The sequence below is a fragment of the Moschus berezovskii genome, chromosome 14 (assembly GCF_049115385.1).
Source record: "Moschus berezovskii isolate FMDL1 chromosome 14, NW_MosBer_1.0, whole genome shotgun sequence".
Classification (NCBI taxonomy): domain Eukaryota; kingdom Metazoa; phylum Chordata; class Mammalia; order Artiodactyla; family Moschidae; genus Moschus; species Moschus berezovskii.
Window position 1 is genome coordinate 9637667 of NC_142473.1, and position 18198 is coordinate 9655864.

The 18198-nt window shown below is 43.1% G+C and overlaps 1 protein-coding gene across 10 annotated transcripts in view; it reads left to right on the top strand.

Annotated features, from left to right (window-relative positions):
- The first annotated feature begins 47 nt into the window (after window positions 1–47).
- Window positions 48–18198, top strand: part of TMEM123 (transmembrane protein 123) — a 90227-nt gene continuing 72076 nt past the window's right edge. For 4 of the 10 annotated variants that reach the window (XM_088842883.1, XM_088842886.1, XM_088842888.1 and 1 more), the window contains exons 1-4: window positions 50–351; window positions 6895–6951; window positions 10711–10767; window positions 15389–15448. In XM_088842883.1, the coding sequence (XP_088699009.1) occupies window positions 252–351; window positions 6895–6951; window positions 10711–10767; window positions 15389–15448 (274 nt within the window). In that variant the 5' untranslated portion in view covers window positions 50–251. Of the gene's footprint in view, window positions 352–6894; window positions 6952–10710; window positions 10768–15388; window positions 15449–18198 lie in introns of all 10 variants that reach the window. The other 6 variants (XM_088842881.1, XM_088842884.1, XM_088842882.1 and 3 more) reach the window with 3 other exon arrangements.

The following is an 18198-nucleotide window of genomic DNA, read 5'->3' on the forward strand; positions in this document are numbered from 1 at the left end:
CGCCTCGGTCCCGCCCCGCCGTCTCAGCCCAGCCCCGCCCCCACGCCTCGGCCCCGCCCCGCCCCACCTCCTGGGCCGGCACGCGAAGCCCCCTCCGGGCCAGGCTCCTGCGCCCGAGTTGGTGTTTGCGGGGAGGCGGCGGGAGGGGTGGCGTGCGCGGCGTAAGGGGAAGGGGAAGGGGAGCAGGCTCTGAGCCGTGCCGCCGCCGCCCGGTGAGGACCCGCGAGGCCTCGGCGTCCCGCCTCGGAACAATGGGACTCGGCGCGCGAGGTTTCCTGACGTTGCTGGCCTTGGGGATTGTGCTGGGGGTGGCGCTGCTGAAGGTCTTCACGGATAGCGCGGACCCCGAGGGTGAGTGGCCGAGGGGCCGCCCTCGGCCCGCGAGCCTCCCTGCTGGCTGTGGCCGCGCGGAAAGTTGTGCGAGTGTGGGGACGAGCGCGCGGCGGCCGTGCGCGGGCCTGAGGGCGGCGGGGGGCGGCCGTGTGCGGGCCTGAGGGCGGCGGGGGGCGGCCGGGCGGCGGGGCCGCCGGCTGAAGGGGCGTCTGGCCCTCCCCTCAGCTCCGGGACGCGCCGCGGCCGCGGCCGGAGAGCGGCGAGTCACCTGTTGCGCTACCGACGACCGGCCTGCGGCGCGGCTGTTACAGCCTTTCCCCGAAGTTAACGTTTCTCGGGGAGGTTAAAGTTCCTCTCGGGCTTCCTTTTGTGAACGGTTAGGGGGACTGTAAAATATGTCTACCGACTCCTGAGCAGACGTGTCTACCAGTTAGCGTTGCGAACCTTTCAGCGTTTTCAGGCGTCTCATCGCCTCGTGTAAAATCAAACCAATTATGCATATATAGTCTCAAGGACCCCAGACGCCTCAAGTTTGCACTGTGGGGCTCATGTGGCAGGTTGGGAGCTTCGGCGGCATGCGGCCAGCCCTCCCGGGCGCAGGTGATGCTCTCGCCCTTGTGTATGGCCGCTCCCGGGCCCTCGTGTACGGTAAACCGCGGCCGAGGCGCATCGGCTCTGCCGCCTTGAACAGCTGCGCGGATGTTAGGAGTTCAGGACACCGCCAATAGGGTCGTGACAGAATGATTTTGACCTTTCGCTTCTGGGGGAAGGGAGGTGTCCCTTTAGGCCCTTGGCCTTTGGGGGACTTTTTCGATAAAGCGGCGAAAGCTGGGATTTCCTGTGTATATTTTGTTTTCTCTTTGTCAACTCTTACAGAAGTCAGATCACTGGTTAATGATAAGTAAACCAGAATAAGTTAAAGACCCAGGCTTTTCATGGCTTTTAAATTCTATCTATATTTAGCTTTACATTAGTTTTTATCCAGCGTTTGCAAAACCAGATGGTTCAGACACAACGCCTACTTTTGCTAGAATAACGTGGGTGAATTAGAGAACGATTTTTGTTTGTTTTGCTGAATTTTTTTGTTTGCTTTGCTGAATTGCACATGTGACAGACCAGCTTTGTAGACCTCATTTTGAGATCATTTAAGGAAAGAATGATCAGTAAAAGCATGTCCATCATATTTTCAATATTACGAGGTGTTTGTTTGTAAAAGTGAACTGTCTGGAGTTAAAGAGTATAACTTGGTGCTAATTTTATACCAACATTTATGTCAGTAGGTCTCCATTTTGTTACTTTGTGAAAGTATACCTTTTTATTGTTTCTCTGAAGAATTACTGAATAGAGAAAAAGTGTCCTTGTTTTTCTTTCACCCTCATAACAGATTTTTTTGCCCTAATTTAATACTCAGTTTGACAGTTCTGTTTATTACCTGATGTCTCACTAGATGTTAATCCTATTTGAAAAATGTGGAATGCTCTACTATGTGAGAGCATTGATTTCATGAACTGGTATAACCAATGTGAGTGGGAATCCATTTCTCCAGACTATAATGTCGCCTTGAAATTAAAGGGAGGTTCTATAAAGGACATCTCAAAAGAACGAGTAAATGTTGTCCTACTGTTTATAGGTAGTCTGTAATCCGTTTAAAGTGTCATTATGAAGTACAGTGGTTTTTGTCATACTAGAGTTCTGTAACTAGACACTTCCATCTCACTCGGTGAACTCCTCACTCTGTGCTAATTGAGGTTCATACATCATCCCATTGGATCCTTCCAGTGTTATCCCCATTTTATAAATGAGGAAACTGAGGCTTAGAAGTTACCTAACTTGTGCAAAGTGAAACAAATAATACATGTTTGATTTCAGAGGCCAGAATCCATCTTTCAACCATTTTCCTGTAATCTACATTGTGTGATGTTGACTCTTCAAGCAGTACTGTCATTGCCCAAAATATTGTGGGAAAAGATAAAATGCATAACTGAAATTCTGCTTTTAAGATTTTCTTCAGTCTGCTCCTTAATTTCATAAATATTTTCAGTTGAAGGAAGAGGGATAGTATGAACACGTTAGCAAGCCAGCAAACAGGATAGATTGTGGTAGTGCAATGAAATATACAAGGGAGGGGAAGGCTGTTACTCAGGACTGTTAGTGGCAAGTGACAGAAACCCACCTTAAACGAGCATAGGGGAAAGGAGGGACTTTAATGACCATGAACTGAAAAGTCCAATGATTGAGGTGGCCTCAGAAATGCTGCATTCAAGAGTTCAAACAGGTTGCTAAGAGATGGCCATTTCTAACGCTCTAGATTACATCTGTCAAACATTCAGTCAGTTCAGTTCAGTAGCTCAGTCATGTCCGACTCTCTGCGACCCCATGAATCACAGCACGCCAGGCCTCCCTGTCCATCACCAACTCCCGGAGTTCACCCAAACTCATGTCCATAGAGTCGGTGATGCCATCCAGCCATCTCATCCTCTGTCGTCCCCTTCTCCTCCCGCCCCCCAGCATCAGAGTCTTTATCCAGTGAGTCAACTCGTCACATGAGGTGGCCAAAGTATTGCAGTTTCAGCTTTAGCATCAGTCCCTCCAATGAACACCCAGGATTAATCTCCTCTCGAATGGACTGGTTGGATCTCCTTGCAGTACAAGGGACTCTCAAGAGTCTTCTCTTCTCCAGCACCACAGTTCAAAAGCATCAATTCTTCGGTGATCAGCCTTCTTCATAGTCCAACTCTCACATCCATACATGACCACTGGAAAAACCATAGCCTTGACTAGACAGACCTTGGTTGGCAAAGTAATGTCTCTGCTTTTTAATATACTATCTAGGTTGGTCATAACTTTCCTTCCAAGGAGTAAGCGTCTTTTAATTTCATGGCTGCAATCAGCATCTGCAGTGATTTTGGAGCCCCAAAAAATAAAGTCTGACACTGTCTCCACTGTTTTTCCATCTATTCCCCAAGAAGTGATGGGACCAAATGCCATCTTTGTCAAACATTAGGCAAGCCCTAAAGTGTTCTGAGCCTGCAGGGGGAATCCAGATAAGAGGAACTTTCTAAAGCAATTCAGTTCAGTTTAGTCGCTCAGTTCAGTTCAGTCGCTCAGTCGTGTCCGACTCTTTGCGACCCTGTGAATCACAGCACGCCAGGCCTCCCTGTGCATCACCAACTCCCGGAGTTCACTCAAACTCATGTCCATCGAGACGGTGATGCCATCCAGCTATCTCATTCTCTGTCGTCCCCTTCTCCTCCCACCCCCAATCCCTCCCAGCTTCAGACTCTTTTCCAGTGAGTCAACTTGTCGCATGAGGTGGCCAAAGTATTGGAGTTTCAGCTTTAGTGTCAGTCCTTCCAATGAACACCCAGGACTGATCTCCTTTAGAATGGACTGGTTGGATCTCCTTGCAGTCCAAGGGACTCTCAAGAGTCTTCTCCAGCACCACAGTTCAAAAACATCAATTCTTCAGTGATCAGCTTTCTTCACAGTCCAACTCTCACATCCATACATGACCACGGGAAAAACCATAGCCTTGACTAGACGGACCTTGGTTGGCAAAGTAATGTCTCCGCTTTTGAATATGCTATCTAGGTTGGTCATCACTTTCCTTCCAAGGAGTAAGCGTCTTTTAATTTCATGGCTGCAATCAGCATCTGCAGTGATTTTGGAGCCCCCCAAAATAAAGTCTGACACTGTTTCCACTGTTTCCCCATCTATTTCCCATGAAGTGATGGGACCAGATGCCATGATCTTCGTTTTCTGAATGTTGAGCTTCAAGCCAAACTTTTCACTCTCCTCTTTTACTTTCATCAAGAGGCTGTTGATTTCCTCTTCACTTTCTGCCATAAGGGTGGTGTCATTTGCATATCTAAGGTTATTGATATTTCTCCCGGCAATCTTGATTCCAGCTTGTGCTTCTTCCAGCCCAGCGTTCCTCATGATGTACTCTGCATATAAGTTAAATAAGCAGGGTGACAATATACAACCTTGACATACTCCTTTTCCTATTTGGAACCAGTCTGTTGTTCCATGACCAGTTCTAACTGTTGTTTCCTGACCTGCATACAGGTTTCTCAAGAGGCAGGTCAGGTTGTCTGATATTCCCATCTCTTTTAGTCGCTCAGTCATGTCCAATTCTTTGTGACCCCGTGAACTGCAGCACTCCAGGCTTCCCTGTCCATCACCAAGTCCCAGAGCCTACTCAAACTCATGTCCATTGAGTCAGTGATGCCATCCAACCATCTCATCCTTTGTTGTCCCCTTCTCCTCCCACCTTCAATCTTTCCCAGCATCAGGGTCTTATCAGTTGAGTCAGTTCTTCACATCAGTTGGCCAAAGTATTGGAGTTTAAGCTTCAGTATGAGTCCTTCCAATGAATATTCTGACTGATTTCCTTTAGGATGGACGGGTTTCATCTCCTTGTAGTCCAAGGGACTCTCGAGTCTTCTCCAGCACTGAAGTTCAAAAGCATCAATTCTTTGGCGCTCAGCTTTCTTTATAGTCCAGCTCTCACATCCATACAGGACTACTGGAAAAACCATAGCTTTGACTAGACAGACCTATGTTGGCAAAGTGATGTCTCTGCTTTTTAATATGCTGTCTAAAGTGATTGCCAGACATCAAAAACCACCATAATAGGTAGCTCATTAGGAGATGAAATTAATCTTTAATGAATCTGTGCCACTTTATGAACTTAATTCCATTTAGTGTAGTATTCTGCTGTAATACTTGAGTCTTTGTCAAGTAAAGCATCTACCTCCTTGTACTTAGATCGTCCAAGACATTGTTTATTTCAGTGCTTGCACACAGTAGGTACTTAATAAGTATTTTTTGAAAAAACATGAAGAGCTTAGAAAGAAGGCAGATTCGGCTTTCTTCATCAAACCAAAAAAAAGAGAAAAGGAAAGCATCCGTCATAAGAGGGACAACAGCAGGGAGAGGAAAACAGGAGGCTTTTGTAATCTGGGCAAAAGATGAAGACATGGAGTAATGGGGAGAGGTGGGTAGAGTCTAGATCTACTTGGGGTGTGGAACTGAAATCATTGCTAATAGGTTGGATAGTGGAGTGAGGAAGAAGCAAGAATCAAAAGATAGCTTCCTGGTGTTAGGGTCAAGCAACCAGCAGTGCAGCAACTGGGAACATGGGGGCAGAAGCAGGTTCATCGTAGAAAATCAGCACTTCCATTTGCCACTCTCATGTACGCGCTTTGGAATCAAACAGCCTGGTCCACAGCTGAGAATCCGCTGCTTACTGTCTGGGTGGCCAGAATCGGCCTGCAAGGCAGGAGACCCTGGTTCGATTCCTGGGTGGGAAAGATCCCCTGGAGAAAGGGATCGGCTAGCCACTCCAGGATTCATGGGCTTCCCTGGTGGCTCAGATGGTAAAGAATCTGCCTGCAGTGCAGGAGACCTGGATTCGATTCCTGTGTTGGGAAGATGCCCAGGAGGAGGACATGGCAACTCACTCCAGTATTCTTGCCTGGAGAATCTCCATGGACAGAGGTGCCTGGTGGACTACAGTCCGTGGTATTGCAAAGAGTCAGACACAGTGGAGCAACTAAAAACAGCTGAGTGGTCTCCTGTGGGTCTCCTGTGGATCTTCTGTCACTGCCTAGCTGTGTTCCTGTGGCAGAATTGTTTGGGGGCTTAGATGGGCTAATGCAGGTTACATGCTCCCCACAAGGCCTGGCATGTAGTAAGCTCTTCATAGTATTGCCAGTTATTTTCTACCTGCTGGTAAATATATCTAAATTCAGAGTCTGCTGAACTTGATCTTTTTCAGGTTTAATCTTCACACCATAGTATTTTGGGATAAATGGATTTGGTTCCAGCAAGAGGAAGGAATTTGCACGCAGGGTAAAGATAGCTCCATTAGAATTGTTATTGTGTATTTTCTTTGTACTTGGGAGGTTTTTGTGTTGGAGGAGGCATTCTTTGGGAAAGTACACAATAACATACTTGCTTGCCTCCCATGTAATATATGTCTTTAATCTTCCATTATATAAAGATCCAGGGTGAATGATGCACCCTGAAAAGTGGGTTAACTGGAGCGTAGAATTCTTCCAAACTTTTTCCAAATTTTAAGGTACTAGTTAAAAATGTAAAGAATTATATCAAGAAGGCTTCCAATTTTAAGTGAAAACCCTAACCCACTTCATCGTCTTTCCATTGTATGAAGTTAGGCGTGCTGGTGTACCAGACCTGGGCACTCATTAATAGTAAGGGTGGTCCACTCTCCTCAGAAGAGCAGAGTTGTCAGTAGTAGAAATTCCTCATGACCACATGGCCTCATGTCCAAACTAGTTTATCAGTGTCTGACACATAGTAAGTACCTGGTAACTGTTACATTAGCTATCTGTTTTCTGTCTGAAAAAATCCAGTGATACAAATCTAGATTTATGAACAGTTTCAAGGCATGTTTCATAGAATCAGTGCAAATGCAGAAGTTCCTGTGGAATAATCTACCCTCCCAACCCTCATAGGCTGAAAGAAGCACATTGCCAGTACCTTTAGTTAAATATTGATGTCTGTTCTTCACAGAATATTTCTTTGCTTTTATAGGAGCTCCAAGCCAGAAGAATCCTATGTCTGTGGAAAACTCCAGTGATAACCAAGGAGGTGAGTTTAAAAAGGTCAGAAAGCAGATTATCTGTCTAGCATACATAAAGTAGTATCAGCTATTCAAGTACATGTAAGCTGGTACACTGACCTGTCTTAACCATGATTTGTGCGTTAGTGAATACTTAAAGCCTACCATGAAAGGCTTCCCTTAGTAGGCATCAGGAAATGACAGTTCAGTGGATTCATCATCTTTCTCAGTTTAGCAAAGTTGTCAAAATTCTAGAACTATTAATAAAAACATGCTGGTATTTATTACGGAGTTTTGAAGCACATTTTTTGGTGTGACATTTTGCGCTTGCCTATGGATATGAACTGGAATTCATAAATCTGCTGATCTTGCTGGTAAAAGAAATTGCTTTAAGCTGGTCAGCCATGGCAGCATTAATTTGCCTTGGTGGACTCTAAGGAGACCCTACTTATATTTCACCCATCAGTTAGATTTCAATCCATGCCCTTGCTTCCTTATTGAAACAGTAGATGAGGCTTTTTTCTTGTGCATTTAGTGTGGAACATATGGATTTCCTCCTTGATTTTCTGAATTAACTTGGATGTATAGGAACCAGACTAATGTTATAAATAATAAAACTATCAACGCGTGTTTCTTCTAAATAATATTTAGTTTATCTTCTCATGGCTTTTGTTAAGAGTGACAGAGGTAGAAACTAAAAAGGTACACAAATCCTATCACTGGACCCATTTTTTCTACTTTTATTCAACAAATATTTATTGAGTGTCTTTGATGTGTGGATACAGTACAAAAGGGACCAAGCTCTGACCTCTTGGAGTCTTTGTTTCTTTGTTGTATTATTCTATTGTTGAAACACACAGATAACTTAAAATTCACAGAGTTAGGCATTTTTAAGTGTTCAGGTGGCATTAAGTACATTCACAATGATGTGCATTGTCATGGAGATTTTTTATTAATTTTTTATTGCAGGACAGTTAATTTACAATGTTGTGTTGATTTCTGCTGTACAGCAAAATGACTTAGTTATATACATATATACATTCTTTTTATTTTCTTTTCCATTGTGGTTTATTCCACAATAGTAAATGTAATTCCCTGAGCACCGTTGTTGTTTCTCAGTTCTATATGTAACAGTTTGCCTCTACTAACCCCAGACTCCTAGTGCCTCCCTCCCGTTAGAAACCATGGGGTTTCCTTGGAATCCCTAAGTCTGTTCTGTATGTCTGTGAGTCTGTATCTACTTCATAGATAGGTTCATTTTGCCGTATTTTAGATTCCACATATAAGTGATTTCTTCTTCTTTAGTCACTAAGTCATGTCTGACTCTGTGACACCACTGACTGCAGCATGCCAAGATTCCCTGTCCTTCATGTCTCCCGGAGTTTGCTCAGACTCATGTCCATTTAATCAGATCACTGATTAACCAATGATTAATCCATCCAGTCACCTCATCCTCTGTTGCCCCTTCTTTTGCCTTCAATCTTTCCCATTATCAGGGTCTTTTCCAGTGAGTCTGCTCTTCGCATCAGGTGGCCAAAATATTGTAGCTTCAGCATCAGTCTTTCCAATGAACATTGAGGGTTGTTTTCTTTAGGATTGACTGGTTTGATAGCCTTGCTGTCCAAGGGACACTCAAGAGTCTTCTTCCAGCACCACAGTTAGACAGCATCAATACTTTGGTGCTCAGCTTTTTTTATAGTCCACCGCTCACACCCATACATGACTACTGCAAAAAACATAGCTTTGACTAGACGGACCTTTGTTTGCAAAGTAATGTCTCTGCTTTTTAATAAGCTATCTGTAAAGTGATTGCCAGACTTCAAAAGCCACCATAATGGGTAGCCAATAAGGAGATTATATTAATCTTTAATTAATCTGTGCCACATTATGAACTTAATTCCATTTAGTGAAGTATTCTGCTGTAATACTTGGTCTTTTTTTGTCATGTAAAGCACCTGCCTCCTTGTACTTAGAAAGTACGAGACAGTCTTTATTTCAGTGCTTGCTCACAGTAGGTAGTTCATAAGTATTTTTTGAAAAATAGTGAAGAGGTCGTAAAACTAGAAAGAGCTTATAAAGAAGGCAGTTTCTGCCTTCTTCCTCAAGCCAAAAAAAAGAAAAAAGGAAAGCATCCGTCATAAGAGTGACAACAGCAGGGAGAGGAAAACAGGAGGCTCTTATAATCTGGACAAAAGATGAAGACATGGAGTAATGGGCAGAAGTGGGTAGAGTCTAGATCTACTTGGGGTGTGGAACTGAAATCATTGCTAACAGGTTGGATGGTGGAGTGAGGAAGAAAGATGAATCAAAAGATAGCTTCCTGGTGTTAGGGTTGAGCAACCAGCAATGCAACAACTGGGAACATGGGGGCAGAAGCAGGTTCATCGTAGAAAATCAGCACTTCCATTTGCCACTCTCATGTACGTGCTTTGGAATCAAACAGCCTGGTCCACAGCTGAGAATCTGCCGCTTACTGGCTGGGTGGCCAGAATCGGCCTGCAAGGCTGGAGACCCTGGTTCGATTCCTGGGTGGGAAAGATCCCCTGGAGAAAGGGATCAGCCACCCACTCCAGGATTCATGGGCTTCCCTGGTGGCTCAGATGGTAAAGAATCTGCCTGCAGTGCAGGAGACCTGGATTCGATCCCTGGATTGTGATGATCCCCGGGAGGAGGACATGGCAATTCACTCCAGTATTCTTGCCTGGAGAATCTCCATGGACAGAGGTGCCTGGTGGGCTACAGTCCACGGAATCACAAAGAGCTGGACACTACAGAGCAACTATGCGCAGCTGGGTGGTCTCCTATGGGTCTCCTGTGCGTCTCCTGCGGGTCTTTTGTCACTGCCTAGTTGTGTTCCTGTCACAGAATTATTTTGGGGGTTACATGAGTTGATGCAGGTTACATGCTCCCCACAAGACCTGGCATTTTTAAGCCCTTCATAATATTGCCAGTTTTTTGGTACTTGCTGCTAAATACATCTAAATATATAGTCTACTGACCTTGATCTTTTCCAGGTTTAATCATCACACCATAGCCTTTTGGGAATAATGTACTATGGTTCCAGCAAGAGGAAGAAATTTTCTCACACAGTAAAGATAGCTCCATCAAAATTGTTATTGCTTACTTTCTTTTTACTTGAAAAGTTTTCTTGGGGGGGAGGCCTTCTTTGTGAAAAGTACACAGTAACATACTTGCTTGCCTCCCATGTAATATATGTGTTTAATCTTCCATTGTACAACGATCCAAGGTGAATAACCACCCTGAAAAGTTGCTTAACTGGAACATAGAATTCGTCCAAACTTTTTCCAAATTTTTAGGTACTAGTTAAAACTTCCAAAAATTATATTAAGGCTTCCAACTTTATGTGAAAACCCTAAGCCACATCAACTTCTTTCGATTGTTTGAAGTTAGGCGAGCAGGTGTACCAGACCTGGGCACTCCTATAGTAAGGGTGGTCCACTCTCCTCAGAAAAGCAGAGTTGTCAGTAGTAGAAATTCCTCATAACCAGAAGGCCTCATGTCCAAACTATTTTATCAGTGGTTAGCACATAGTAAGTACTAGGTAAGTGTTTCATTAGCTGTATATTTTCTGTCTGAAAAAATCCAGTGATACAGATGTAGATTTATGAACAGTTTCAAGGCATGTTTCATAGAAACAGTGCAAAAGCAGAACTTCCTGTGGAATAATCTACCCTCTCACCCCTCCAAGGCTGAAAGAAAAACATTGCCAGTACCCTTAGTTAAATATTGATGTCCTTTCTTCACAGAATATTTCTTTGCTTTTATAGGAACTGCAAACCAGAATGATCCTAAGTCTGCAGAAAACTCCAATGATAACCAAGGAGGTGAGTTTAAAAAGGTCAGAAAGCAGATTATCTGTCTAGCATACATAAAGTAATATCTGCTATTCAAGTACATGTAAGCTGGTACACTGACCTGTCTTAACCATGATTTGTGCATTTGTGAATAAAGCCTACTTGAAAGGCTTCCCTTAGTAGGCATCAGGAAATGACAGTTCAGTGGATTCATCATCTTTCTCAGTCTAGCAAAGTTGTGAGTAAATTCTAAAACTATTAATAAAAACATACGGGAATTTATTACTGAATGTTGAAGCACATTTTTAGGTATGACATTTTATGCTCTGCCTAAGAATATGAACTAGAATTCATAAATTTGCTGATCTTGCTGGTAAAAGAAATTGCTTTAAGCTGGTCAGCCATGGCAGCCTTAATTTGCCTTGGTGAAGTCTAAGGAGACCCTACTTATATTTCACCCATCAGTTAGATTTCAATCTACCCCCTTGCTTCCCTGTTAAAACAGTAGATGAGGCTCTTTTCTTGTGTCTTTAGTTTGGGACAGATGGATTTCTTCCTTGATTTTCTAATTTAACATGGAAGGATAGGAACCAGACTGATGTTATAAATAATAAAACTATCAACGCGTGTTTCTTCTAAGTAATATTTAGTTTATCTTCTCACGGCCTTTATTAAGAGTGACAGAGGTAGAAACTTTAAAAAGGTACACAAATCCTATCACTGGACCCATTTTTTCTACTTTTATTCAACAAATATTTATTGAGTGTCTTTGATGTGTGGACACAGTACAAAAAGGACCAACCTCTGACCTCTTGGAGTTTTTGTTTATTTTATGTGTTATTCTATTTTTGAAACACACACATAACTTAAAATTCACAGAGTTAGGCATTTTTAAGTGTACTGATGTCATTAAATACATTCACAATGTTGTGCATTGTCATGGAGACTTTTTTATTAATTTTTTTATTGCAGTACAGTTAATTTACAATGTGTTAATTTCTGCTGTATATCAAAATGACTTAGTTATATACATGTATACATTATTTTTTATTTTCTTTTCAATTGTGGTTTATTCCAGAATAGTAAATGTTGTTCCCTGAGCACCGTTATTGTTTCTCAGTTCTATGTGTAACAGCTTGCATCTACTAACCCCAAATCCCTAGTCCCTCCCTCCCCAACCCTTGCTTCCTCTTGGAAACCCTAAGTCTGTTCTGTATTTCTGTGAGTCTGTTTCTACTTCATAGATAGGTTCATTTTTGCCATATTTTATATTCCACATATAAGTGATTTGTTGTTGTTTAGTCACTAAGTCATATCTGACTCTGAGACACCACGAACTGCAGCATGCCAAGCTTCCCTGTCCTTCATATCTCATGGAGTTTGTTCAAACTCATGTCCATTTAATCAGATTACTGATTAATCAGTGATTAATAGATCCAGTCACTTCATCCTCTGTTGCCCCCTTCTTCTCTTGCCCTCAATCTTTCACAGCATCAGGGTCTTTTCCAGTGAGTCTGCTCTTCACATCAGATGGCCAAAGTATTGTAGCTTCAGCATCAGTCTTTCCAGTGAACACTGAGAGTTGTTTTCTTTAGGACTGACTGGTTGGATAGCCTTGCAGTCCAAGGGATACTCAGGAGTCTTCTCCCAACACCACAGTTAAACAGCATCAGTTCTTTGGCACTCAGCTTTTTTTATAGTCCAGCTATCACACAATACGTGACTACTGCAAAAAACATAGCTTTGACTAGATGGACCTTTGTTTGCAAAGTAATGTCTCTGCTTTTTAATAAGCTATCTGAAACTGCAATACTTTGGCCACCTCATGCGGCGAGTTGACTCACTGGAAAAGACTCTGATGCTGGGAAAGGTTGGGGGCGGGAGGAGAAGGGGATGACGGAGAATGAGATGGCTGGATGGCATCACCGACTCTGTGGACATGAGTTTGAGTGTACTCCGGGAGTTGGTGATGGACAGGGAGGCCTGGCGTGCTGTGATTCATGGGGTCGCGGAGAGTCGGACACGACTGAGTGACTGAACTGAACTGAACTGAACTGAAAGTGATTGCCAGCCGCTCCAGTACTATTGCCTAGAAAATCCCATGGATGGAGGAGCCTGGTAGGCTGCAGTCCGTGGGGTGGCTAAGGGTCAGACACAACTGAGTGACTTCACTTTCACTTTTCACTTTCACACATTGGAGAAGAAAATGGCAACCCACTCCAGTGTTCTTGCCTGGAGAATCCCAGGGACAGGGGAGCCTGGTGGGCTTCCGTCTATGGGGTCACACAGTCGGACACGACTGAAGTGACTTAGCAGCAGCAGCAAAGTGATTGCCAGACTTCAAAAGCTACCATATTGGGTAGCCAATTAGGAGATGAAATTAATCTTTAATGAATCTGTGCCACATTATGAACTTAATTCCATTTAGTGAAGTATTCTGCTGTATATTTGGTCTTTTTTGTCATGTAAAACACCCGCCTCCTTGTACTTAGAAAGCACAAGATAGTCTTTATTTCAGTGCTTGCTCAAAGTAGGTAGTTCATAAGTATTTTTTTAAAAAAGGTGAAGAGGTGTTAAATCTAGAAAGAGCTTAGGAAGAAGGCTGCCTTCTTCCTCAAACAAGAAAAAAAGGAAAGCATCCGTCATAAGAGTGGCAACAGCAGGGAGAGGAAAACAGGAGGCTGTTGTAATCTGGGCAAAAGATGAAGATAAGGAGTAATGGGCAGAAGTGGGTAGAGTCTAGATCTACTTGGGGTGTGGAACTGAAATCATTGCTAACAGGTTGGATGGTGGAGTGAGGAAGAAGGAAGAATCAAAAGATAACTTCCTGGTGTTAGGGTTGAGCAACCAGCAATGCAACAACTGGGAACATGGGGGCAGAAGCAGGTTCATTGTAGAAAGTCAGCACTTCCATTTGCCACTCTCATGTTTGAGCTTTGGAATCAAACAGCCTGGTCCACAGCTGAGAATCCGCTGCTTACTGTCTGGGTGGCCAGAATCTGCCTTCAAGGCAGGAGACCCTGGTTTGATTCCTGGGTGGGAAAGATCCTCTGGAGAAAGGGATCAGGTCGCCACTCCAGGATTCATGGGCTTCCCTGGTGGCTCAGATGGTAAAGAATCTGCCTGCAGTGCAGGAGACCTGAATTAGATCCCTGCTGCTGCTGCTGCTAAGTCACTTCAGTCGTGTCCGACTCTGTGTGACCCCATAGATGGAAGCCCACCAGGCTCCCCCGTCCCTGGGATTCTCCATGCAAGAACACTGGAGTGGGTTGCCATTTCCTTCTCCAATGTGTGAAAGTGAAAAGTGAAAGTGAAGTCGCTCAGTCGTGTCCAAACCTTAGCGACCCCATGGACTGCAGCCTACCAGGCTCCTCCATCCATGGGATTTTCTAGGCAAGAGTACTGGAGTGGCTTGCCATTGCCTTCTCCAGAATTAGATCCCTAGGTTGGGAGTATCCCCTGGAGGAGTATGGCGACTCACTCCAGTATTCTTACCTGGAGAATATCCATGGACAAAGGTTCCTGGTGGACTACAATCCAAGGGCTCTCAAAGAGTTGGACACGTCTGAGCAACTAAACACAGCTGCATAGTCCCCTAAGGGTCTCTGGTTGGTCTTCCTGTGGGTCTTCTATCACTGCCTAGCTGTGTTCCTGTTGCAGAATTATTTTGGGGTTAGATGGGCTAATGCAGGTTACATGCTCCCCACAAGGCGTGGCATATAGTAAGCCCTTCATAATATTGTCAATTATTTGCTCCCTGCTGCTGCTGCTGCTAAGTCACTTCAGTCGTGTCCGACTGTGTGACCCCATAGACGGAAGCCCACCAGGCTCCCCTGTCCCTGGGATTCTCCAGGCAAGAACACTGGAGTGGGTTGCCATTTCCTTCTCCAATGTGTGAAAGTGGAAAGTGAAAAGTGAAAGTGAAGTCACTCAGTCGTGTCCGACCCTTAGCGACCCCACGGACTGCAGCCTACCAGGCTCCTCCATCCATGGGATTTTCTAGGCAAGAGTACTGGAGTGGCTTGCCATTGCCTTCTTCGTCCCTGCTGCTAAATACATCTAAATACATAGTCTACTGACCTTGATCTTTTTCAGGTTTAATCTTCATACCATAGTTTTTTGGGATAAATTGATTATGGTTCCAGTAGAGGAAGAAATTTGTACACAAAGTAATGATAGCTCTATCAGAATTGTTATTGCACTTGGGAGGTTTTTGGGTTGGGGGAGGCATTCTTTGGGGAAGTACACAATAACAGACTTGCTCGCCTCCCACGTGATATATGTCTTTAATCTTCCATTATATAATGATCCAGGGTGAATAATGCACCCTGAAAAGTTGCTTAACTGGAGCATAGAATTCTTCGAAACTTTTTCCAAATTTTTAGTTACTAGTAATTCAAAGAATTATATCAAGAAGGCTTCCAAGTTTATGTGAAAACCTTAACCCACTTCATCTTCTCTCCATTGTATGAATTTAGGCGTTTCATAGAAGCAGTGCAAAAGCAGAACTTTCTGTGGAATTATCTACCCTCTCACCCCCCAGAGGCTGAAAGAAATAAAAGAAATAATGAAAAAAAAAGAAACATATTGCCAGTACGCTTAGTTAAATATTGATGTCCGTTCTTCACAGGATATTTCTTTGTTTTTGTAGGAGCTCCAAACCAGAAGAATCCTCAGTCTGTAGAAAACTCCAGTGGTAAAAACCAAGCAGGTGAGTTTTCAAAAGTCAGAAAACTGATTATCTGTCTAGCATACATAAAGTAATATCAGCTAGTCCTGTATATGTAAGCTGGTACACTGACCTGTCTTAACCATAATTTGTGTATTTCTGAATACTTAAAGCCTACCATGAAAGGCTTCCCTTAGTAGGCATCAGGAAATGATAGTTCACTGATTTCATCATCTTACTCAGTTTAGCAAAGTTGTGAATAAATTCTAAAGCTATTAATGAAAACATACTGGAATTTATGACTGAGTTTTGAAGCACATTTTTAGGTATGACATTTTGTGCTCTGCCTATGGATATGAAGTAGAATTCACAAATCTGCTGATCTTGCTGTGGAATAAATCACTTTAAGCTGGTCAGCCATGGCAGCCTTAATTTGCCTTAGTGGACTCTAAGAAGATCCTACTTAAATTTCACCCATCAGTTAGATTTCAGTCCACCCCCTTGCTTCCTTATTGGAACAGTAGATGAGGCTTTTCTCTTGTGCGTTTAGTTTGGGACAGATGGATTTCTTCCTTGATTTTCTGATTTAACATGGAAGGATAGGAACCAGACTGATGTTATAAATAATAAAACTATCAACGCATGTTTCTTCTGAGTAATATATAGTTTATCTTCTCACGGCCTTTATTAAAAGTGACAGAGGTAGAAACTTAAAAAGGTACACAAATCCTATCACTGGACCCATTTTTTTCTACTTTTATTCAACAAATATTTATTGAGTGTCTTTGATGTGTGGACACAGTACAAAAGGGACCAAGCTCTGACTTCTTGATGTTTTTCTTTGTTGTGTTATTTTATTGCTGAAACACACAGATAACTTAAAATTCACAGAGTTATCCATTTTTAAGTGTACAGGTGGATTTATATACATTCACAATGATGTGCATTATCACGGAGATTATTTATTAAATGTTTATTGAAGTATAGTTAATATAGAATGTGTTGTGTTAATTTCTGCTGTACAGTAAAATGACTTAGTTATATACATATATACATTCTTTTTTATTTTCTTTTCCATTGTGGTTTATTCCAGAATAGTAAATGTAGTACCCTGTGCACTCTTGTTTCTCAATTCTGTGTGTAACAGTTTGTATCGACTAACCCCAGACTCCTAGTCCCCCCACTCCTTGACCCCTGCTCCCCCTTGTAAACCCTAAGTGTGTTCTGTGTGTCTGTGAGTCTGTTTCTACTTCATAGATAGGTTCATTTGCTCCGTATTTTGGTTCCACATATAAGTGATTTGTTGTTCTTTAGTCACTAAGTCGTGTCTGACTCTGTGACACCATGGACTGCAGCATGCCAAAATTTCCAGGTCCTTCATGTGTCCCAGAGTTTGTTCAAACCCATGTCCATTTAATTATATCACTAATTAATCAGTGATTAATCCAACCAGTCACTTTATCCTCTCTTGCCCCCTTCTGCTTTTGCCTTCAATCTTTCCCAGCATCAGGGTCTATTCCAACGAGTCGGGTCTTTGCATCAGGTGGCTAAAGTATTGTAGCTTCAGCATCAGTCTTTCAAATGAATATTGAGGGTTGATTTTCTTTAGGATTCACTGGTTTGATCTCCTTGTTGTACAAGAGACTCTTATGAATCTTCTCTGGCACCACATAAAAAGCATAAATTCTATTGTGTTCAGCCTTTTTATGGTCCAACTCACATCTGTACAGGACTACTGGAAAAACCATAGCTTTGACTAGACAGACCTTTGTTGGCAAAATGATGTCTCTGCTTTATAATAAGCTAAGTATAAAGTGACTGCAGACTTCAAATGTCACCATAATGGGTAGCCAGTTAGGGGATGAAATTAATCTTTAATGAATCTGTGCCACTTTATGAACTTAATTATATTTAGTGAAGTATTCTGCTGTAATACTTTGTCTCTTTTTGTCACGTAAAGCATCTGCCTCCTTGTACTTAGATCATCCAAGACATTCTTTATTTCAGTGCTTGCACACAGTAGGTACTTCATAAGTATTTTTGAAAAGCGGTGAAGAGGTCTTAAAACTAGAAACAGCTTAGAAAGAAGGCAGTTTCTGCCTTCTTCCTCAAGCCAGAAAAAATTAAAAAAGAAAGCATCCATCATAAGAGTGACAACTACAGGGAGAGGAAAATAGGAGGCCCTTATAATCTGGGCGAAAGATGAACACATAGTGTAATGGGGATAAGTGGGTAGAGTCTAGATCTACTTGGAGAGAGGAACTGAAATCATTGCTAATGGACTGGATGGTGGAGTAAGGAAGAATCAAAAGATAGCTTCCTGGTGTTAGGGTTGAGCAACCAGCAATGCAACAACTGGGAACATGGGGGCAGAAGCAGGTTCATCGTAGAAAATCAGCTCTTCCATTTGCCACTTTCATGTACGCGCTTTGGAATCAAACAGCCTGGTCCACAGCTGAGAATCTGCCGCTTACTGGCCGGGTGGCCAGAATCGGCCTGCAAGGCAGGAAAACCTGGTTTGATTCCTGGGTGGGAAAGATCCCCTCGAGAAAGGGATCGGCTAGCCACTCCAGGATTCATGGGCTTCCCTGGTGGTTCAGAAGGTAAAAAATCCGCTTGCAGTGCAGGAGACCTGGGTTTGACCCTAGGTTGGGAAGATCCCCTGGAAGAGAACATGGCAACTCACTCCAGTGTTTTTGCCTGGTGAATCTCATGAGGAGCCTGGTGGGTTATAGTCCACGGGATCACAAAGAGTCAGACAAAATGGAGCAACTAAATACAGCTGGGTGGTC